Source organism: Saccoglossus kowalevskii, chromosome 3 (genome assembly GCF_978046115.1).
Source record: "Saccoglossus kowalevskii chromosome 3, keSacKowa6.1, whole genome shotgun sequence".
Taxonomy (NCBI): Eukaryota; Metazoa; Hemichordata; class Enteropneusta; family Harrimaniidae; genus Saccoglossus; species Saccoglossus kowalevskii.
Window position 1 is genome coordinate 18,356,933 of NC_140643.1, and position 18,143 is coordinate 18,375,075.

Here is an 18,143-nt window from a genome sequence, read left to right on the forward strand (position 1 = left end):
CCAGTCTGCTATGATGACATGACATAGATCACGTGAAATAGTATGTATTATTTCCATGATTCTTACACCAGCCCAAGGGTAGTAAGCCCATGTCTGTTTAGAACTTGCCGCCTTCATGATGAATGAGGCAGCCTCAGCTGGGTCACCAAAATGTGCCAAAGTGTCACGATGTTGTACAATGTCAATCACACCACCGAATAAAAGCAAAGTTACAGCTACATCGATTTCCGTATATTTGAGTTCAAGTCTCAATCCTTCAAAGAACCCATTTAACGCGTGTTTGGAGGCTGAATATGCAACAACGGCAGGCATACTGACCAAACCTACCAAACAAAAAAAATGACTATTGTAATATGAACAATTAATGAACTTATGGCTACTGGAAGTATACTTCATATGTTATGCAATATGATGTATTGTATGTAAATACTAGTTCAACTGCATACAATATTACATAGATTGTTCAGTGCAGTATTTGTAGTATGTGTGTATTTAATTAGGGTTTTGTGACAAGACAAACAACAAATACGATTGTCTTTTCTCACCCTGCATGGTTTTAGTTTGGTAATTATGTACAGTTTTGTCTCCGCTGACAGGGTTTCCAGAATCCCATACTTTGATATCCAGCTGATATTAGTCAGTAGTTACTAAACTACATTACGTAGTGTATTCATAGCACACACACGAAAGTCAACAGTATTAGAAATTCCAATTTAAAAAAAAATACAAACTTTATTATATGAAAAAAAAGCCTATGAATTTAAAATAAATTGCAAACAAAAGAAACGTTTCGTTTACTGCCTTACCAATCTTGTATCCAGCATATGTTGGCACACAGTCGGTGCTTCTGCGGACATCCGGGCAGTTTACATCACGGTAAAAATAAAGACCAAGAACTCTAAGAAAACCGTACTTTGCAATACTTTAAGACTCACTCTACATGTGAAACATATAAATTTGGTTGCTCAGGATAATCTCAAAGTTGGGTTTACCTACACGAGACTACTCCGAAACTAGTATGCCTTTGCGTGTAGAATATTAGCGAAGTAAAAAAAAACATACCCGAATAATATCTAAAATCCTTGACAGGGGGAATTGACAAGTCTACGTACACAAAACAAACAAGCGCTCATGAAATAATACTCTACAAAGCCAAAAACAATTCACAAACAAAGCAACACCACAGTATATAGTCAATCAGATATATGGAAATATTTTATTTTTGTTTACTTTATTTTCATATTTTGCATTCTCATACTTGGAAATATCAACTTTGATGTGGCGTAATCAAATAAATCACGAGACACAGTATGCAGAACTTCCCGGATTCTGACAACTGTCCAAGGGTAGTAGGCAAACGTCTTTTTAGAACCAGCAGCTCTAATAACGAATGAGGCAGCTTCAGTTGGATCACCAAGAATTGCCATGACGTTAGACGCAGTAGAATCTCCTTTTATAATGTCAATCAGATGATCAGTGGCTATACCACCAAGTAAAAGCAGTGTTACAGTTACATTGATTTCCATGTAATTGAGTTCAAGTCTGAAGCCTTCGAAGAACCCGTTCAGGGCGTGTTTTGAAGTACAATAGGAGATGGCAGCAGGCATGCAGAATAAACCTGTATATACAAATAATACAATGTTCATAATGACATATACACAGACGATCATCATACATGTTAGTTCTACATTCATGCATCGTCATATTTTAACACCATTGTTCCTAATATGTATATATCTATTAACTCGGCGGTATCCACTCACATAAAACATTGAACAAAACGCGTCATACTGAATTTGTAAAAGTTAGTGTTTCGTAATAGATGGTGGTTGAAATTAGCGATAGTAAATTATGATGGAAACGATCTATGATTATAATAAACTACGTGCATGAATTGTTAGAACATGCAAGGTAAAACACCCAATTATTACGTATAAACGCGTATAACATTTCACAGAAAACACGATTGCAATCGTTGTTACATTTTCGATTGCGTCATCAATAACAAACTTGAAGTGTATAGTTTGCATCATATTTGGCAACTGATATTTGCAACTTCCAACCATTTGAAAATGTAAACTATAATGTTTGCTCAAACTTTGTGTTATTTACTATTCACCTTTATTTGTTTACATTAAGTGTCAGCCATGATACAAGTTGAAAGATGAACAGGACATTATACAAATGCCCCCCTCCCCAACAAAGATGGACGTACAGTTTTAGGGACCCGAATACTTCATTTTCAACCAGGGCGAGGCCATGGACCTGAATATTTGTATTATTATTGTGACACTCAATCATGGAAATCTATACAAGTTGAAATAGTTCAAGAGCAATGATGGACGCCTAATTACTATCATGGTAAAACTAGTTTTATCAGATCAGATCAAAGATGGTCGACTGGCATCCATCTTGTTTTTTGAAAAATGTGGTTTTTTCGACAGGATTTGTCGGTTTTTGTTCAAATTTAATACAAACATGTCCATATTGATTTGAGTTTGAATCCAAAATGACCAACTGGCAGCTATCTTGTTTTTCAGTTTTGATACAATAATAGCAATGCCACCATACCAACAAAAGTTTTCCCTGGCTTAGGGTGAATACATCCCAGTGAAGAAAATTACAATCATACTATAAAACCTACACTAAAAAGATAAAAAGTATAACAAAAAAGCCAAACATACTGTGATGGGAAGGGTTGGTTTGTTGTGGAAGAAAGGTCTGCCATGTAGCCAAACATACTGTGATGGGAAGGGTTGGTTTGTTGTGGAAGAAAGGTCTGCCATGTAGCCAAACATACTGTGATGGGAAGGGTTGGTTTGTTGTGGAAGAAAGGTCTGCCATGTAGCCAAACATACTGTGATGGGAAGGGTTGGTTTGTTGTGGAAGAAAGATCTGCCATGTAGCCAAACATACTGTGATGGGAAGGGTTGGTTTGTTGTGGAAGAAAGGTCTGCCATGTAGCCAAACATACTGTGATGGGAAGGGTTGGTTGGTTGTGGAAGAAAGGTCTGCCATGTAGCCAAACATACTGTGATGGGAAGGGTTGGTTGGTTGTGGAAGAAAGGTCTGCCATGTAGCCAAACATACTGTGATGGGAAAGGTTGGTTTGTTGTGGAAGAAAGGTCTGCCATGTAGCCAAACATACTGTGATGGGAAGGGTTGGTTTGTTGTGGAAGAAAGGTCTGCCATGTAGCCAAACATACTGTGATGGGAAGGGTTGGTTTGTTGTGGAAGAAAGGTCTGCCATGTAGCCAAACATACTGTGATGGGAAGGGTTGGTTTGTTGTGGAAGAAAGATCTGCCATGTAGCCAAACATACTGTGATGGGAAGGGTTGGTTTGTTGTGGAAGAAAGGTCTGCCATGTAGCCAAACATACTGTGATGGGAAGGGTTGGTTTGTTGTGGAAGAAAGGTCTGCCATGTAGCCAAACATACTGTGATGGGAAGGGTTGGTTTGTTGTGGAAGAAAGGTCTGCCATGTAGCCAAACATACTGTGATGGGAAGGGTTGGTTTGTTGTGGAAGAAAGGTCTGCCATGTAGCCAAACATACTGTGATGGGAAGGGTTGGTTGGTTGTGGAAGAAAGGTCTGCCATGTAGCCAAACATACTGTGATGGGAAGGGTTGGTTGGTTGTGGAAGAAAGGTCTGCCATGTAGCCAAACATACTGTGATGGGAAGGGTTGGTTTGTTGTGGAAGAAAGGTCTGCCATGTAGCCAAACATACTGTGATGAGAAGGGTTGGTTTGTTGTGGAAGAAAGGTCTGCCATGTAGCCAAACATACTGTGATGGGAAGGGTTGGTTTGTTGTGGAAGAAAGGTCTGCCATGTAGCCAAACATACTGTGATGGGAAGGGTTGGTTTGTTGTGGAAGAAAGGTCTGCCATGTAGCCAAACATACTGTGATGGGAAGGGTTGGTTGGTTGTGGAAGAAAGGTCTGCCATGTAGCCAAACATACTGTGATGGGAAGGGTTGGTTGGTTGTGGAAGAAAGGTCTGCCATGTAGCCAAACATACTGTGATGGGAAGGGTTGGTTTGTTGTGGAAGAAAGGTCTGCCATGTAGCCAAACATACTGTGATAGGAAGGGTTGGTTTGTTGTGGAAGAAAGGTCTGCCATGTAGCCAAACATACTGTGATGGGAAGGGTTGGTTTGTTGTGGAAGAAAGGTCTGCCATGTAGCCAAACATACTGTGATGGGAAGGGTTGGTTTGTTGTGGAAGAAAGATCTGCCATGTAGCCAGACATACTGTGATGGGAAGGGTTGGTTTGTTGTGGAAGAAAGGTCTGCCATGTAGCCAGACATTGCAGTGGAATGAGAGGTGAGAACCATATAGGTAACTGGTTGTACATTTATAGTAGAAAGGAGCTACCCACGCCACTGCTAAATCAAATATTATTACCTAGTACTGGCGGCCTTAATTCCTCTTACACTGGATAATCATGGCTCTAGATAATTACATTAAAAATCACATTTGAAAAATCAGGGTATTAAGTTGTTAGGGCTAAATCAACATTCTGTGTATTTAATTGCTTTTATATTTTTGTATATATTTACATCATTGTATATGTCACATATCAGTTAATCATCAATCTGCATTCTTTATATGGAATAAAGAGTCGTAATTCAGAAAATAAGCTTTTGTTCAATTAGTGTGGAAGGCCGCATTGGTGAGATCAATAAATGGTGGCAAGCCATTAATTTAATAGCGATTTATGGGACCCATAGAACTTGAATTTGTTTGTGCACTACATTACATTAACGTGTTTTGAAAACTGTGTAATTCTCAGTTTGATGATGGATCGTCAGTTGGAACAGTAATTTCACAACATAACTATTGATATTGGAGCTGGGTCTATTGCTAAGCAGACGACTATGCTAAGTTTTACGTTATCAAGCCAGAGCCGTGGTGAACATCGCAAGAAACCTACAGAGAAGAAAAAGCAATAAGCATTGGAGACTAGACAGAGCCAACGAAGTAGACTGAGTTGAGAAATGGTATGAAACGATTCTTGAGATAGTTGAATGATTTAACTACTGTAACAGAATGGATGGACACATATAAATCGTTTATAAGTATACACAACGACCTGCTGTCAGATGAAGCTCAGTAGGAAGACTTGGTATGACGGATGATATGAACATTTTCAAGATTCTTGTAATGAGTTTGAAGCCACAATACGTCATTGGATTCAAGAAGCTGAATCACAGTTGAGACAATCTATTAGGATGAATGAGAAAGTGAAACCTGAGGACAGCGTTTCAAAACTACTACTTCCATATCAAAGAGATCCGAAGAGCCAGCTCTCTCCTCGTGCCTAGAATTAAAAAAGATCAAAGGGAAGTTGTTAGCTTGAGCTGATGCATTGAAGAAAAAACAAGCTCAACTCAGCCTGAAGATGCAAGAAGAATTGGAGCTGAAAACAGAATTAAGGATATTAGATGCTAGGAGAGATATACTTGATCAAGGAGTGAACTATGAAAAAGAACTTGCACAGACTGAGCTTATTTAGTCCTAAGATAGGGATACAGAGATTAGGGTTAGATAAGAATCTGTTGGATGTGAATCATGATGCAGGTGAGTCCATTTTAAATAGTCAAAATGTGCATGAGGATGATGATGTGAGTGTTGGTCTTGCACATGGTGTGCAGGGCAGGCGCTGTGTGGGAGAGCACGATAGTGACAGCAATGCTGGTTCTGGATCCTCTATTGCCGGTCAAATATCCTCAAGTGAAGTCATCTTGGTCATGATGAAACAAATTAAAAAATCTTGTCAGATATCAAGAAGTTTGCTGGTAAACCTATAGAGTACAAACAGTGTATTCGTCAGTTCAGGACCAGAACTTTAATAAATACTGAGAATGAAGATGAAAGAATGGACTACTTGCAGCATTATACTATTGGTGAAGCTAACAGAATTGTTACTGTTTATAGCCACCGTGGGGGGCAGAGAATGGGGATCATGCTGACATGAAAGATCTTCAAAATCGATATGGTGTTATTGAATGTATTTCTCATGCCTATGTTAGGAAAGCTCTTGATCAGACAGCCCATAGGTTCTAGATGAGTTTACCATCTTTCTGGTTGAATGCGAGAATGCAGTACAGAGTATAGAAGCCCTGATAATACTTGAGTTTCCAGAAAACTTCTAGTCAAGAAGCTACAGTTATGGACAAACTGGTGTAATAGTTCTTCAATTGGATGAAACTCAAACAGTTTTGGATGGGTACTGGTAGCCAAATACGACCTTGACAATTGAATTGCTGGATGGAAGAAGATCTAAGTAAGTCTTATGGAAATGGGAGTTGACTCAAGTCAGCAAAGTCAACTAGTTGACCAAAGAATGAAAGGTATGAAGATAGCTGCTATGAAACGGACCAAGGGCAGTTTCGGACAGCAGGCTCTATGTGTGGAAACATTAAAAAAAGCAGAAAAGGCGGTCCTAGGATATGTTCAGCAACAACACTTTCCTGATGACATAGCAGCTCTGCAAGATTGTAAAAACACTGTGAACAAGAATTGGGTTTAGAGATCGAGCCCATTATACAATTTAGATCCATTTTGGCAGAATGGACTACTTGATCGTTCAGATGAAGGATTCTGTTGTCTTGCCAAAGGATTCTCACATTTCAAGACTAATTCTGGAAGATATCCACAGAACAAATAATCTCCGTTGGTTGGTGCATTGACCCCCAAAACACACGTGGTTCCGATCGACCAATGAGATGACGCCGTTGCAATGCGCGGGTTTTCATATTACTTAATACACGTTTTTATATTCTCTCTTGTACTCCTCTGTAATGGTTTCCTACTCCATAATCTCAACTCGATACATGCTTACTTACAATATACCTGATTAAATATTTGCTCTGTTAGTAACACAAGTGTTCACATAAATGTATATGTGGTTATAATAAAACCGTTCTTAAATTTGAACCAAAACTTCGAACTCAAAAATTAACTACGAAGCAAACAAGTTGGAAACAATCACATATATATACATATACATGGTAACTATCATGGGAACTGAACAAAAATTACTTACCAGAACCAGATGAGACCACAGCGATGCTACCATTAGACTTTGACAGCATGGGTAGTGCTTTAGTTGCTAGATTCACATAGGAAACAAAGTTGATATTCATTAGTGCCTGAAGTCTTTCGATATCGCCATCCCATAATTCCCAGTAGTAGAGGGCGTGATTTAAAACTAGATAATCTAATCCACCGAGTGTCTTCTCAGCTTCAGTTATCAATTTACCAGTCTCGTTAATGACTTGCATGTCCAGAGAAATGTAATGTGCGGATTGGGCACCCAAGTCTAAACATTTCTTTACTACCTAAATTGAAAATAAATTATTAGTCAGAATATATAAGTCTCAGAATATATAGTCTTTTTATACTGACTTGCATATACAGAACACCAACATTTTTACTTTAAATGGTAGGGGTGTTCTAATACATATTAAAAGGTCAAGAAAAGGAAATATTTTTGTCCATTGCGTATATCTCTTAAAAAGTCTTATTTTCCAAAAATACGAAAGGCAATGGACATACTAATCATAACTCTTGCCTGTTTGAGTAGATTCTCTCTCCGAGCGGTGATTAATATATTAGCTCCCAGTTTTGCATATTGGTAGGCGACTTGTTCACCAATACCGGTACTTGCACCGGTCACAACCACTCGCTTCCCACGTATGCTTTCTGTAATAAAATCATTCTTCTAAAAATTAACATGTCACTCCACCATTTTCAACCACTTGTACTACCAATTCACTACTACCAATTGAACAGAATACTAGAAATATGGGTAGAAGAAACTGGCACACTAATTAGTGTCACATCTACTTTTTCCTAAATTATACATAATATATTACTATCTGCAAACTTTTCCCGCTTTCTCTTCTTACAATCCCCAGGTGTTCAGTTCAAATGCACAATCCTGTGTTGTAAACTGTATTAACCACACGACTACATGACTGTAGACTATCTACTTTCACCTCAGAATTTAACATGATCATTAAAGCGGGAGTCGTCACCTGCGCATGGGACAGATGGCCATAGCGTGTCATTGTTTACAAACAAGCGTCTACCCATGAGCCTTTTCGTTTTAGCGTGTGTTGTTATTGTCGCTTGGGACTCAATTCTTGCGCGTGCGCAGGTGACGACCTTTCCGCTTTAAGATAAATTTTGAGTAATAACTGTCCAAAAAATCAATTTAAATATGAAAACTGGGCTAGAAGCTAGAGGATTTCGAGGGAGAACAGTGTTGTGGCGGGAAAGCCAAAACAAATTACTCTATATTGTACAAAAAAGGAAAGTTTCAAGTCACACTGTAGACTATAGTATATTGCATACCGTAATAGTTGAATTGAAATTTTATTTCACCAGTAACATAAGGAAATTAAATAAATACTAATGTACAGAAATGCATATATAAATAAAATATTGCTTTGTAGGAATGCAACTGGTGAGGGACACGGAAATAGTTCGGTATTGAACTAGTCTAGTTCATGTCACCGTCTAGCTTTATACAGAGAAAGTGTCTGCATGACTGAAAAATATAATGATAAAATTAAATAAGTGAATTAATGTAAAGTAAAATAACAAACTGTTGATGAAATATTCTATCAATTATTTGATCAATTAGTAAATAACTGGATAACTGAATGAATAGATAAATAACTAAATTGGTGAATGAATGTACTTTTAAACATGTGTCTATGTGTGATATTTATAATGTGAGTGGGAAGTGCATTCCAGTGTTTTGTAACTGCGTATTTGATATTATGTTTACTTTGAGTTAAATGCACTTGTGGAATGTAAAAATTGTTTTCAAGGGAGAGTCGGGTTGGGTAGTTGTGTGGAAGGGGATCAAAGTAATGATTCACAGCATGTGCGAAACGATTTTTAAGAAGGTCAAAGGTGAACAGGCAAGTATTGAATTTAGAGAGTTTGTGAATGTCGAAAATACCAATTCGTTTAAACAAAGGGGCATTATGGGCGCGGTATTTTGAAAAAGTTATAAGACGGACAATTCTCTTTTGTAGCAAAAGTAATTGCTCCAGGAAGGTAGTATACGTGTCCCCCCAAATTTCAATACAATAGAGAAGGTGTGGTAGAATTAAAGATTTGTACAATAAAATAAAATAAGAGTTGATTTAGGTAAATAATGTCTGAGCCGAGATATAATTCCACCTTAGGGGCAATAGATTTTACAACTTTTCGAATGTGAGACTTCCAATTGAAATGCTGATCAATGAATACTCCAAGGTAAATGTTCTATTTGGTCATCGTCAATACCCAATCTGTCCTCTACGTTCACTATTTTTTGGGATGTTTTAATAATAATTAATAGTTTTAATAATCATGTAATTGGTCTTTTCAGCACTGTTAGCACGATACCATTCACAAACATGCTCAGAGTATATATACGAAAAATTAATAATATTTTCTTTAATAAATTTGAATAAATTGGTGTCATCAGCAAACAGTCGAAATTGAAAGAAGTTGGTAGAATTTGCAATGTCATTAATGTAGACTAGAAATAGAACGGGCCTAGAATCGATTTCTATGCGACACCACGTTGTATTTTCATGTATTGCGATGTAATGTTGTTAATGCAAACTGACTCTTGGCGGTTGGATATGTGGTTTTGAAACCAGTTTAATGGGAGGCATCTGATACCATAATGTTTTAACTTATTCAATAAGATATCATGATTAATGGTATCAAAGGCCTTTTTGAGGTCAATGAATACCCCAAAAGTAAGAAACTCATTATCGAGCTGCTAGTTTAGTGCTACAATTGTTCCGAAATCCAAATTGTGTATCTAAAAGTATATGTTTTGTTTCTATGTAATTTATAAATTGCTTGTTAACAATTGATTCGAGAATTTTACTGACAATAGGGAGAATTGAAAATGGTCTGTAGTTGCTGGGTTCAGTGGTGGGGCCCCCTTTTTATAAATTGGGATTATTTTGGCTATTTTAAGTGCATCTGGAAATATTCCTTGGCTCAGTGAACAATTGATTAATGTGGGTTAACGGGCGATAGGTAACATTTGCTGCTTGTATAACTAATTCGAGATTTGATTTTGTCAACACCAACAGATTTACGCGGGTCTAAACGTTTAATTTCATTCGACACATCTTGCTCACAGACTGGGTGGAAAATAGAAGAATTAGGGTAATTACCATCTAGGTACCGTGCATAATTGCTGCCATATGTTATATTCGAGGCAAAATTGGAGCCAATGTTAGTGAAGAACTTGTTAAATTCTTCCGCAATATCAGAATTATTTGTTAAAGGGGGTTTGTTAGAATTACTTGAATGTAAGATACGGGGTATTAATTTGCTTGGTGTTTTGTTAAGTAGATCATTGATCACTTGCCATGTTTTGTTTGTGTTACCTTGGGCCAATCGTACTGTATTTGAATAATGACGTTTCTTTGCTGACTTCATAAGTTTTAACAGAATATTTCTATAAATAGTTACATTTTTATAAACGCTACAAATGCATGCGCATGCGTAACGCAATATCACATATTAACCTGCAATGAAACAAATTAACAATCAAAACAAATATAACAATTTACCAGTTTTGTATTTTAAACTATGGCAATAATATTTGGGACATTTTAATTAGACAGCAAGATGTGTAGTTTTGAGGATATAAATATTTTTCAAAATAAATATGAAATATTTTGTATTTAATAACTCGAAATTATATACAGTTTGCCACGACTGAAATGATAAATGAAATTATTCTTGGCAAATTTGGTAAGAGATCAGCTCACTTCTGTAAAGATAGTCAAAATTATTAAGTGTGCATAAGCAATTTTAACGTTCAAACTGAAACCTTAATTTTCAACTTTTTTTATGTTTGTGCTTTGCGATGATATTTAAACATTGCTTAAAATAATTAGTAGTTAGGTATAGAGGGTATACAATACTACTTTCATCGGGTTATATTACAGGGTGTGTATTATACACCAACTAGTATAATATGTGACATAAATCACATGACCTTGACCTGATCTGACATGCAACTGACGCATAACATAGTCCCGGGTGATTCTTCCTAACAAAACGGGAATGGGTTGGGGTGTGTGGCCCAATTTTTTTTGACCCCACCCACTATCAGACCACTGTTTTAGTAATTACATACCACTTCTCGGACAACATGTTATTCAGATTTCAGTACTGTAAAAACACATGCGCAGTGCCACACGATGTCGTATATGATAGGACAGGTCAGAGTTCAAAATACGTACTGTCTGTCTATCTGAGCACTATCTGTCGGGGAAACACCAGGCCGTCAGAGACAACTTGCGAATAACACTTTTCGGGCGTTATTCCCAAGAATTTTTGGAGATTTCTCAAACATATTACATTTGATAAAATCCAACCCACTTCTGGTGTGAATAAGATACCCCAGTCGAACCACACATATACCCGTATAGCTTTTCTGTGGGAGAACTCCCCTCCTCCTTCCCTCCGGCCATAGTCACGAAGGACCGATCGTTGGTACAATCACGTTGTACATTGTACTTAACAAATGCACAGGGAATAATGTCGCGTCAACTTAATAGTGTTATCTCACCTGGATCAAAGGTGTCTCTCGATGTGTATGCAATGTACATTGCAATGAACACAATAAGCAGCCCTACTATCTTCCAAAACTTTGCCATGTTTATATATTTTTGTGGTGAGTAGGTCTGACTGCGGTGTCATACGCTCTGTGACATCTCATCACTGATACATCCCATATGCAGATTAGTCGTTTTAGCACAGGATTTCGACGAGGGCGCACTTTTAAAACTAGTTTTCATTAGCCCCCACCTGGACAAAGTCCTGGAAAGAGCTTCTAGTTTCGTCTTCGTCAGTCCGTCAGTCAACCATACATGTGCACGTCAATTTATTTTCCGATTCGATCAAATATGACCGACTGGTGGCTATTTTAATGCCAAAATTCAGTCAAATTCGGTCCTTGTGTGTCCATCGTCATTTCTCGGAAATGGTTTGACCGATTTTGTTGAGACTTGTTACAAAGACATAGGGACAACTGGTACAGATGCACATTGATTTATATTTTTCAAGGAATCAATTAATGAGCTCATTTTTATATTTAATTATTAATTTGAATTCTTGTTAATATCTTATGAACTAAACGTTCAAATCTGACAATTGGGGGGCTGTGTCATCTTCATATGACTTGTTTAATTAAAAAAAACACCTATACAGAACGTCATTTCTTACACGCAAATGATCAAATGTAGACCAACACGTTTTAGATGTCCTAGGTTCGATGGCAGTAATAGGGGAGGAATTGTACCAGCAGTAGTGGCCAGAAGACCCCCAACTGCTGACGACAGTGACTTCAATTCATGCATGTGGCCGGGATGAAAATTATAGAAAGTACGTGTGTTTAGTCATAAGTCATTATGTTGGTGGCCTGCAGTACTTAAAAAATAAGACGTTGTTGTTCTGAGTGTAAATGTCAGTGGTCGACAATTCATGCAACCATTATATTTCGCTTGACAATTCAGTTTTTTTCACCTTTGTAGCATTCCCATTTTATGTTGCTTTTTAATTCAATTAGGTGTCAAGTTGGTTTTGATTCTCAGTGTTTTCTTTTTTCTTAATGTGCTAGGTTAACGCTCTGATAGTATTATGATATAATGACATGGGATACTTATAAAATAATATACAATATACTGTCAAAACACACATAATGTGTCAGGCGCCTGCTTCGGAGTGTGCATTTCTGCTGCGATCGCGTCAAAAAATAATCAACATTTCACAAGTTTTCTTGGAACAAAATATAGCACACCGAATCCATTCGTCTCCGAAAATAAAAAATATCCTCGCCATTAAAGATGCAAGTGAGTGATATTTTACTCAAACATCAAAAAAACTACAGACACAACAACACAGATCCATTAATTGTACATTAATCTACTGCGACTTCGAAAATGTCAAAAGACAAAAGAAATACAACATCAGTAAATGATTTCTACGTTTGAATTACCCGCCACTTGACAAATATTTATTAATTATTCTAATAGTGTTACTGACATAATATCTTACATGTGTGGGTGTTTGTTTCAAAGGCTAAAGGTCCTCTAAAAGCGGGACAGGGATAATATGCAAATTTATAGTGAAATGTAAGATGCTTGCATCTGCTCAACCCCTAAAATCATACACAACTGTATTCAAATTGAACCAAAACAACTACGATACTAATTAACTACTTTGGCTAGAGTTACTGTGGACAGAAACAAAAACTTGTCGCCACGCCTTTGCCGAGGTTGCAAGAAACAGTCTGGAAGTTTTAAGAAAATGATGCAAACGTGAATAAAGGGCCGGTATTTTGACACATTCGTCAACGAATATTTATTCAATATGAACCAATATATGTATTCAAACGACCTTCCACTAAACGGCGAAGCCTTGAGGTAGGATTTGAACTTGGTTTTATAATAATTCAGTGTAACAATTGTCTATATCTCCATAATAAACATAAGGTTATTGGCATAATCCAGTAAATAACACTGTCTTGAGATGGTTTACAAGACCTGTTAGGAACTCATGAAAAAGCATACTTAAAGCCAATGCACATTTCCTAACATTCATAACATGCATCAATATGCCCAGATCACTAGATAAGCATAATAATATACACAAAAACAAGCAATATTTTCAGATTTATACCTTTAATTACACAATTTGAACTTTTTCTATTGTTTTAAGATGGAAGCCCTCTTGGTCTTGTTGGAAAAATAACAGATACATCAATTACCTTAAAGAAGGGTTTTGTGACATTTTCGAATAAAACATTCTCTGTCTGTTGTCTCGTTCAGAACAGTAATTTAGCTTATATATTTCAAAAGACTAAGTATAGAGGTACAAGTTCGCACAAACTGGACAGTTATTGTTTACATAAATATCACGTGACATCAGAAATGGCGAACCTTGTAAAAATGATTGCGAGAGCACACTGCGGAATTTCCTGGTGAAATTTACGTTATGCATTGTCCGTAATCAAGTCCATTGAAATGTGTCCGGCCCGGTAATCAAAAGACCTATTATTCCGATTTCTGTGCAGGTTTGTTTTTTTGTCCTCAAATTGTTTCATACTTGGCACCTTTAACAGACTATTATTCTGTGACAAAGCATTTTCTTTAAAAACCCAAACATATTTCGCACCATCATTATCTTTTGAACGATAACTGCGAGATTGAATGTCCTAGTCCGAACGCGCTTGATTTGGCGGCGGTCCCAATGAGTCGTACTCAATCAAAACTTCAACTCGAGAAAAACGCGAAAAACAGTTTAGGTTAATAAAACACTGTAGATTTGCTGCATTATTATAAATATACACCAAAAATGGCCAAACATATTAACCACTGATATCATAGAACTCATAACGAGTGTCAGATCATGAATAATTTCAAGCTCGAGCGTGAAAAATGAAGAAAACTGCTGGCATTTGAGTCCGTACTGCAGGATCGTTCGGGTTTCCATTGTTATGCAAACGAAAAACAAGGAATAATCCTCTGACAAACATTACTGTCCCACTGTACACGCTGACAGTTTACAAACAAGCTAATCCTTCAAGTGTCTCTGATAAGAGATCTAATAAAACGGTTTTCTTGGTGAAACAAAATGGCCGATGTTTGAAAAAAAAATTGCTGTTTCAGACACTGAGTGGCAGATTTTTTTTGCCTCATCTTTCTTTCTTTTCTTCGCCATTGCGTTAGACAAAATAGTATTAGTAAAATTGATTTGGAAAATAAAACGATTTAAAAGAAAGTTGCGCAAAGTTACAGTACCTATTTCGCACAACCTCCCGCCCGCTTCCGATTTCCAAACACCTTTTTCTCTCGCTTTTGCGACTGCTTGTTGAATTCGACCAGACAATTTCCGCGTAAACCCCGAAATATCACCGCCCACCTGCTCGCTCGCGCGCATTTAAAATTCGGACTAATAGAAAAATGTCCGAGGTTCACATTGTCTTCCTGGTTTTTATGAATGTTGAACAGCTGACAACAGTTCAAATACTTTTTGTTTTAACTATCTATAATTATATGCACGCAATCTGACCCTTTGACCTCGATTTGGCTTGGACTGAATATTTGTAATATTCTGACATGAAATACAAAATGTATTTCAACACAAGTACGACATGGTTGTCTGGGTTTTCTTTCCTGATTGTTGGGTCTTCGCAATGTGTTTTGTATAATTATTGTTGTTTTCCCCCGAGGCGAAGACAAGCTGAAGGACCATGAAGCTAAATGGCAGTTCCAGGGGGGGATTGGCACGAGAGGGCGCCATCTGATCTGAATGGAACGTTTCGACGTCAGTCGTCCGTAGCCCATCGTCAAGCAACAACGTCCCGTTTACGAACAGATAAAATAATTTCAGCCATTCCTTTACAGAATAATCCTCAACAAAACTTAGAAACATTTCATAGACAAATACAGGCTCCAAAATTATGTCTATTTCAAAACAATTCAACCAACAACCAGTTTGACGCCACAATTTCTTGCTGGAGCCCGAGTTCTACGCGTGATTTTATTGCGTTCAAATCTGTTCCATTTCAAACTGCGCATGCACACACACTGTGGTTCATTGAAATGCATACTAATTAGGTAACTTGTCACTGATAAAAGTCACCGAAAACATTTTGAGCAATTTTGAGCAATAGTACTAGAGTGAAATATAAACGTGCCTCTGCATTCTCCATGAATTTCATAACTTGCTATGATCATGGTAAAGAGAAAACCTGTGTTTACTTTCAATAGTTAGCTGGAGTCTGATTGAAAATGTGTCTCAAAAATTACCTTTACATCATTTTTCCGATTATTTTTTCAGCTCGTAACGATAGAATCAATCAATTTAGAACTAACATGTATGCTGTCGGAAAGCATTTTGGCACAATTTTACTGAAAAGACGAGTTTTTCATTGCTCATGAATATTAATTTATGCAAATGAGACGAGTATTTCAACCAATCGTGTCATGCAACTCCCCCCCTGGGCAGTTCCATGCATGGGCTGAGTGAAAGGAAATATTTTTAAGTCTAAACCTTTGTTTATTTGTTAATTTTACATGTGCTTTTCATGACAGTATGTCTTAAATATCTAGAAAAATCTCGCAATTCATGGGGATCATGTTCGTAATTTGTGGGCTGAAACCCCAAATAATTAAACAAGTATTATTATTATAATATATATTTTATTTTACATCGCAAACCTACAACAGAGCTAGAGTTGTTCGCGGTGAAGACGATGCAATTTCATCTAGCCATTTCTTACCTTGAAATAAAAAAAAAAAAATTCGAAGAGCATCGGGGAAAATATTAAAAATCATTCTTATCAAGCGCTTGCTTTATTTTATTCGAATCCATGAAATTCACGAGTTTTTTTTTTTTTTTTCATTTGTTGGCAACTTCCGCGCTAAAAAAGATTGAAAATGTGAGCGTGGTTCTTTTGCGAGTTCCTGTTTATAATACGGACAAATATGTTTCTGTGACCCAGGTCGTGCATCGATTATGTGAGTTTCAGCCAATCAGTGATATTGTAACAAAGCATATTTGACGCTAATTGAAGGGTCGTCGTACCATCCAATTTCCGGCGTCGATTCACATAGTGTTTTTGTGCTGTGACAAGCTTCAAAATTATTCGCTGAAAAACATCGGTATATTTTGACAAACGGATGGATTTTGACCCCAGTTCAAAAAGAAAATACTAGACTGAGATACATTAGAGTCCACGGCGAATCAGTTTTCACTGCAAGTTGGGAAATAAAGTAAACCAGAGTAGGGTCGATGATTTTAAGCCCTGGGGGACTTCCGTGTGAATCCTGAGTTTCGAATTGTTCATCGACTGGCCATCAAATATTTATGGCTATAACTAAATTTGACACGTTTTTTTTTTTTAAGCCCAATAAATTATTCATACATGTCAAGCTCGATTCGATTTGTTTAAAACATGTGGCCGTTTTTAGCCGAAAATATTTTTTTGTGGGAACACTTTTACGGTAAGTATACGGTATAGACTGAACTCATTCTGAATCAATGATCGTGACTTATTTTTGAAAATTGAATGTCAAATTTTACCAGACCGACCGACGTGGATTTGGTATCGTTATTTTTGAAATTAATCATTAACATTTCCTTGTTTCTCTACTCTGTCAAAATGAGTTACCCATGCTTTTTTCACGTAACTGTCTCATTAAAATAATATAAAATATTACATCTAGAACAAGCACCCAAAACACGTAACAAGAGGTCCAGTTGCTTTCACGATACAAGTGTCATATAACTATGAGATTTAAAGTGTCGTTCAGAATGTTCACACTTTACTATCAAAACCACCATTTGGACCACTCACGTGCCAGTGATCAGTGTTTGGGCGAGCGGTCGGTGTTTCAATAAGCGAGCGAGCGAGCGAAAAAAAAAAACGCGATTAAAATGCGGTCGGTATCCGGTCGGACAAGACCGCGTGGTCGGAAATTAAGCGGTAGATGTAAAAGCGGAAGGTTGGGCGAAATGAGTACTGTATGCCCGGACTGTATGACCATGTTTCTCCGACCATGTAGTACGTCCATGCTCCGACGAAGTCTCGACTGACAATAATGCTGACAATGGACGTTAGATAAACACGCATTGTTTGCAACGGAAAGCTTATCACCCGTTATATCAGAATCGTCAACAACAGAGTATACAGATAAGATGTTATCATTTTAACCCTTTCGAAGATAAACATTATGCAAATATCCACGAAACGGCAGTTGTAGTCTTTTCTGCTAGCGCTTTAAAACACTAATTTAAGCAACGTTATTTCACAATTTCGATCTTTTGTAAACCTGGGATGATGTATCAAGGTCTAGGGTAACCGTTTAATCAATTTTTGAAAAATCAAGAAAAACGTGAAAATTTCCCTTCTCGCTACCTTAACAAGACAATATACACTGTTCACTGTCTTAAGTCTATTGACATATATTTAGAAAGATAAAAATTTGAATATACACACTACATCACTGACCACACCCAACATATAGACTTGCAAGGAACAGCACTCAATAAACAGAATTAATTTTTATAAACAAGTTATTGTTAATGACATAGTCCCCA

General features: G+C 37.1%; 1 protein-coding gene across 1 annotated transcript; it reads right to left on the reverse strand.

Annotated features, from left to right (window-relative positions):
- Nucleotides 1-1,212: 1,212 nt before the first annotated feature.
- LOC100374787 (hydroxysteroid 11-beta-dehydrogenase 1-like protein) lies at nucleotides 1,213-11,742 on the reverse strand. The gene is made up of 4 exons (XM_078012336.2): nucleotides 11,608-11,742; nucleotides 7,576-7,706; nucleotides 7,048-7,342; nucleotides 1,213-1,618 (listed from the first exon to the last, which is right to left on the reverse strand). Exons 1-4 carry the CDS (start codon nucleotides 11,693-11,695, stop codon nucleotides 1,227-1,229), a joined length of 906 nt encoding a protein of 301 aa, XP_077868462.1. The 5' UTR covers nucleotides 11,696-11,742; the 3' UTR covers nucleotides 1,213-1,226.
- Between the last annotated feature and the right edge of the window lie 6,401 nt (nucleotides 11,743-18,143).

What these genes read in the sequence shown, in the direction of transcription:
- LOC100374787 (XM_078012336.2), bottom strand. Translation starts at nt 11,695, where the DNA reads ATGGCAAAGTTTTGGAAGATAGTAGGGCTGCTTATTGTGTTCATTGCA. An exon ending in GAGAGACACCTTTGATCCAG is followed by an intron (nt 7,707 to 11,607) that starts GTGAGATAACAC and finishes ATTTTATTACAG; the next exon opens with AAAGCATACGTGGGAAGCGA. An exon ending in TGTGGTCTCATCTGGTTCTG is followed by an intron (nt 1,619 to 7,047) that starts GTAAGTAATTTT and finishes TTGTATATACAG; the next exon opens with GTTTATTCTGCATGCCTGCT.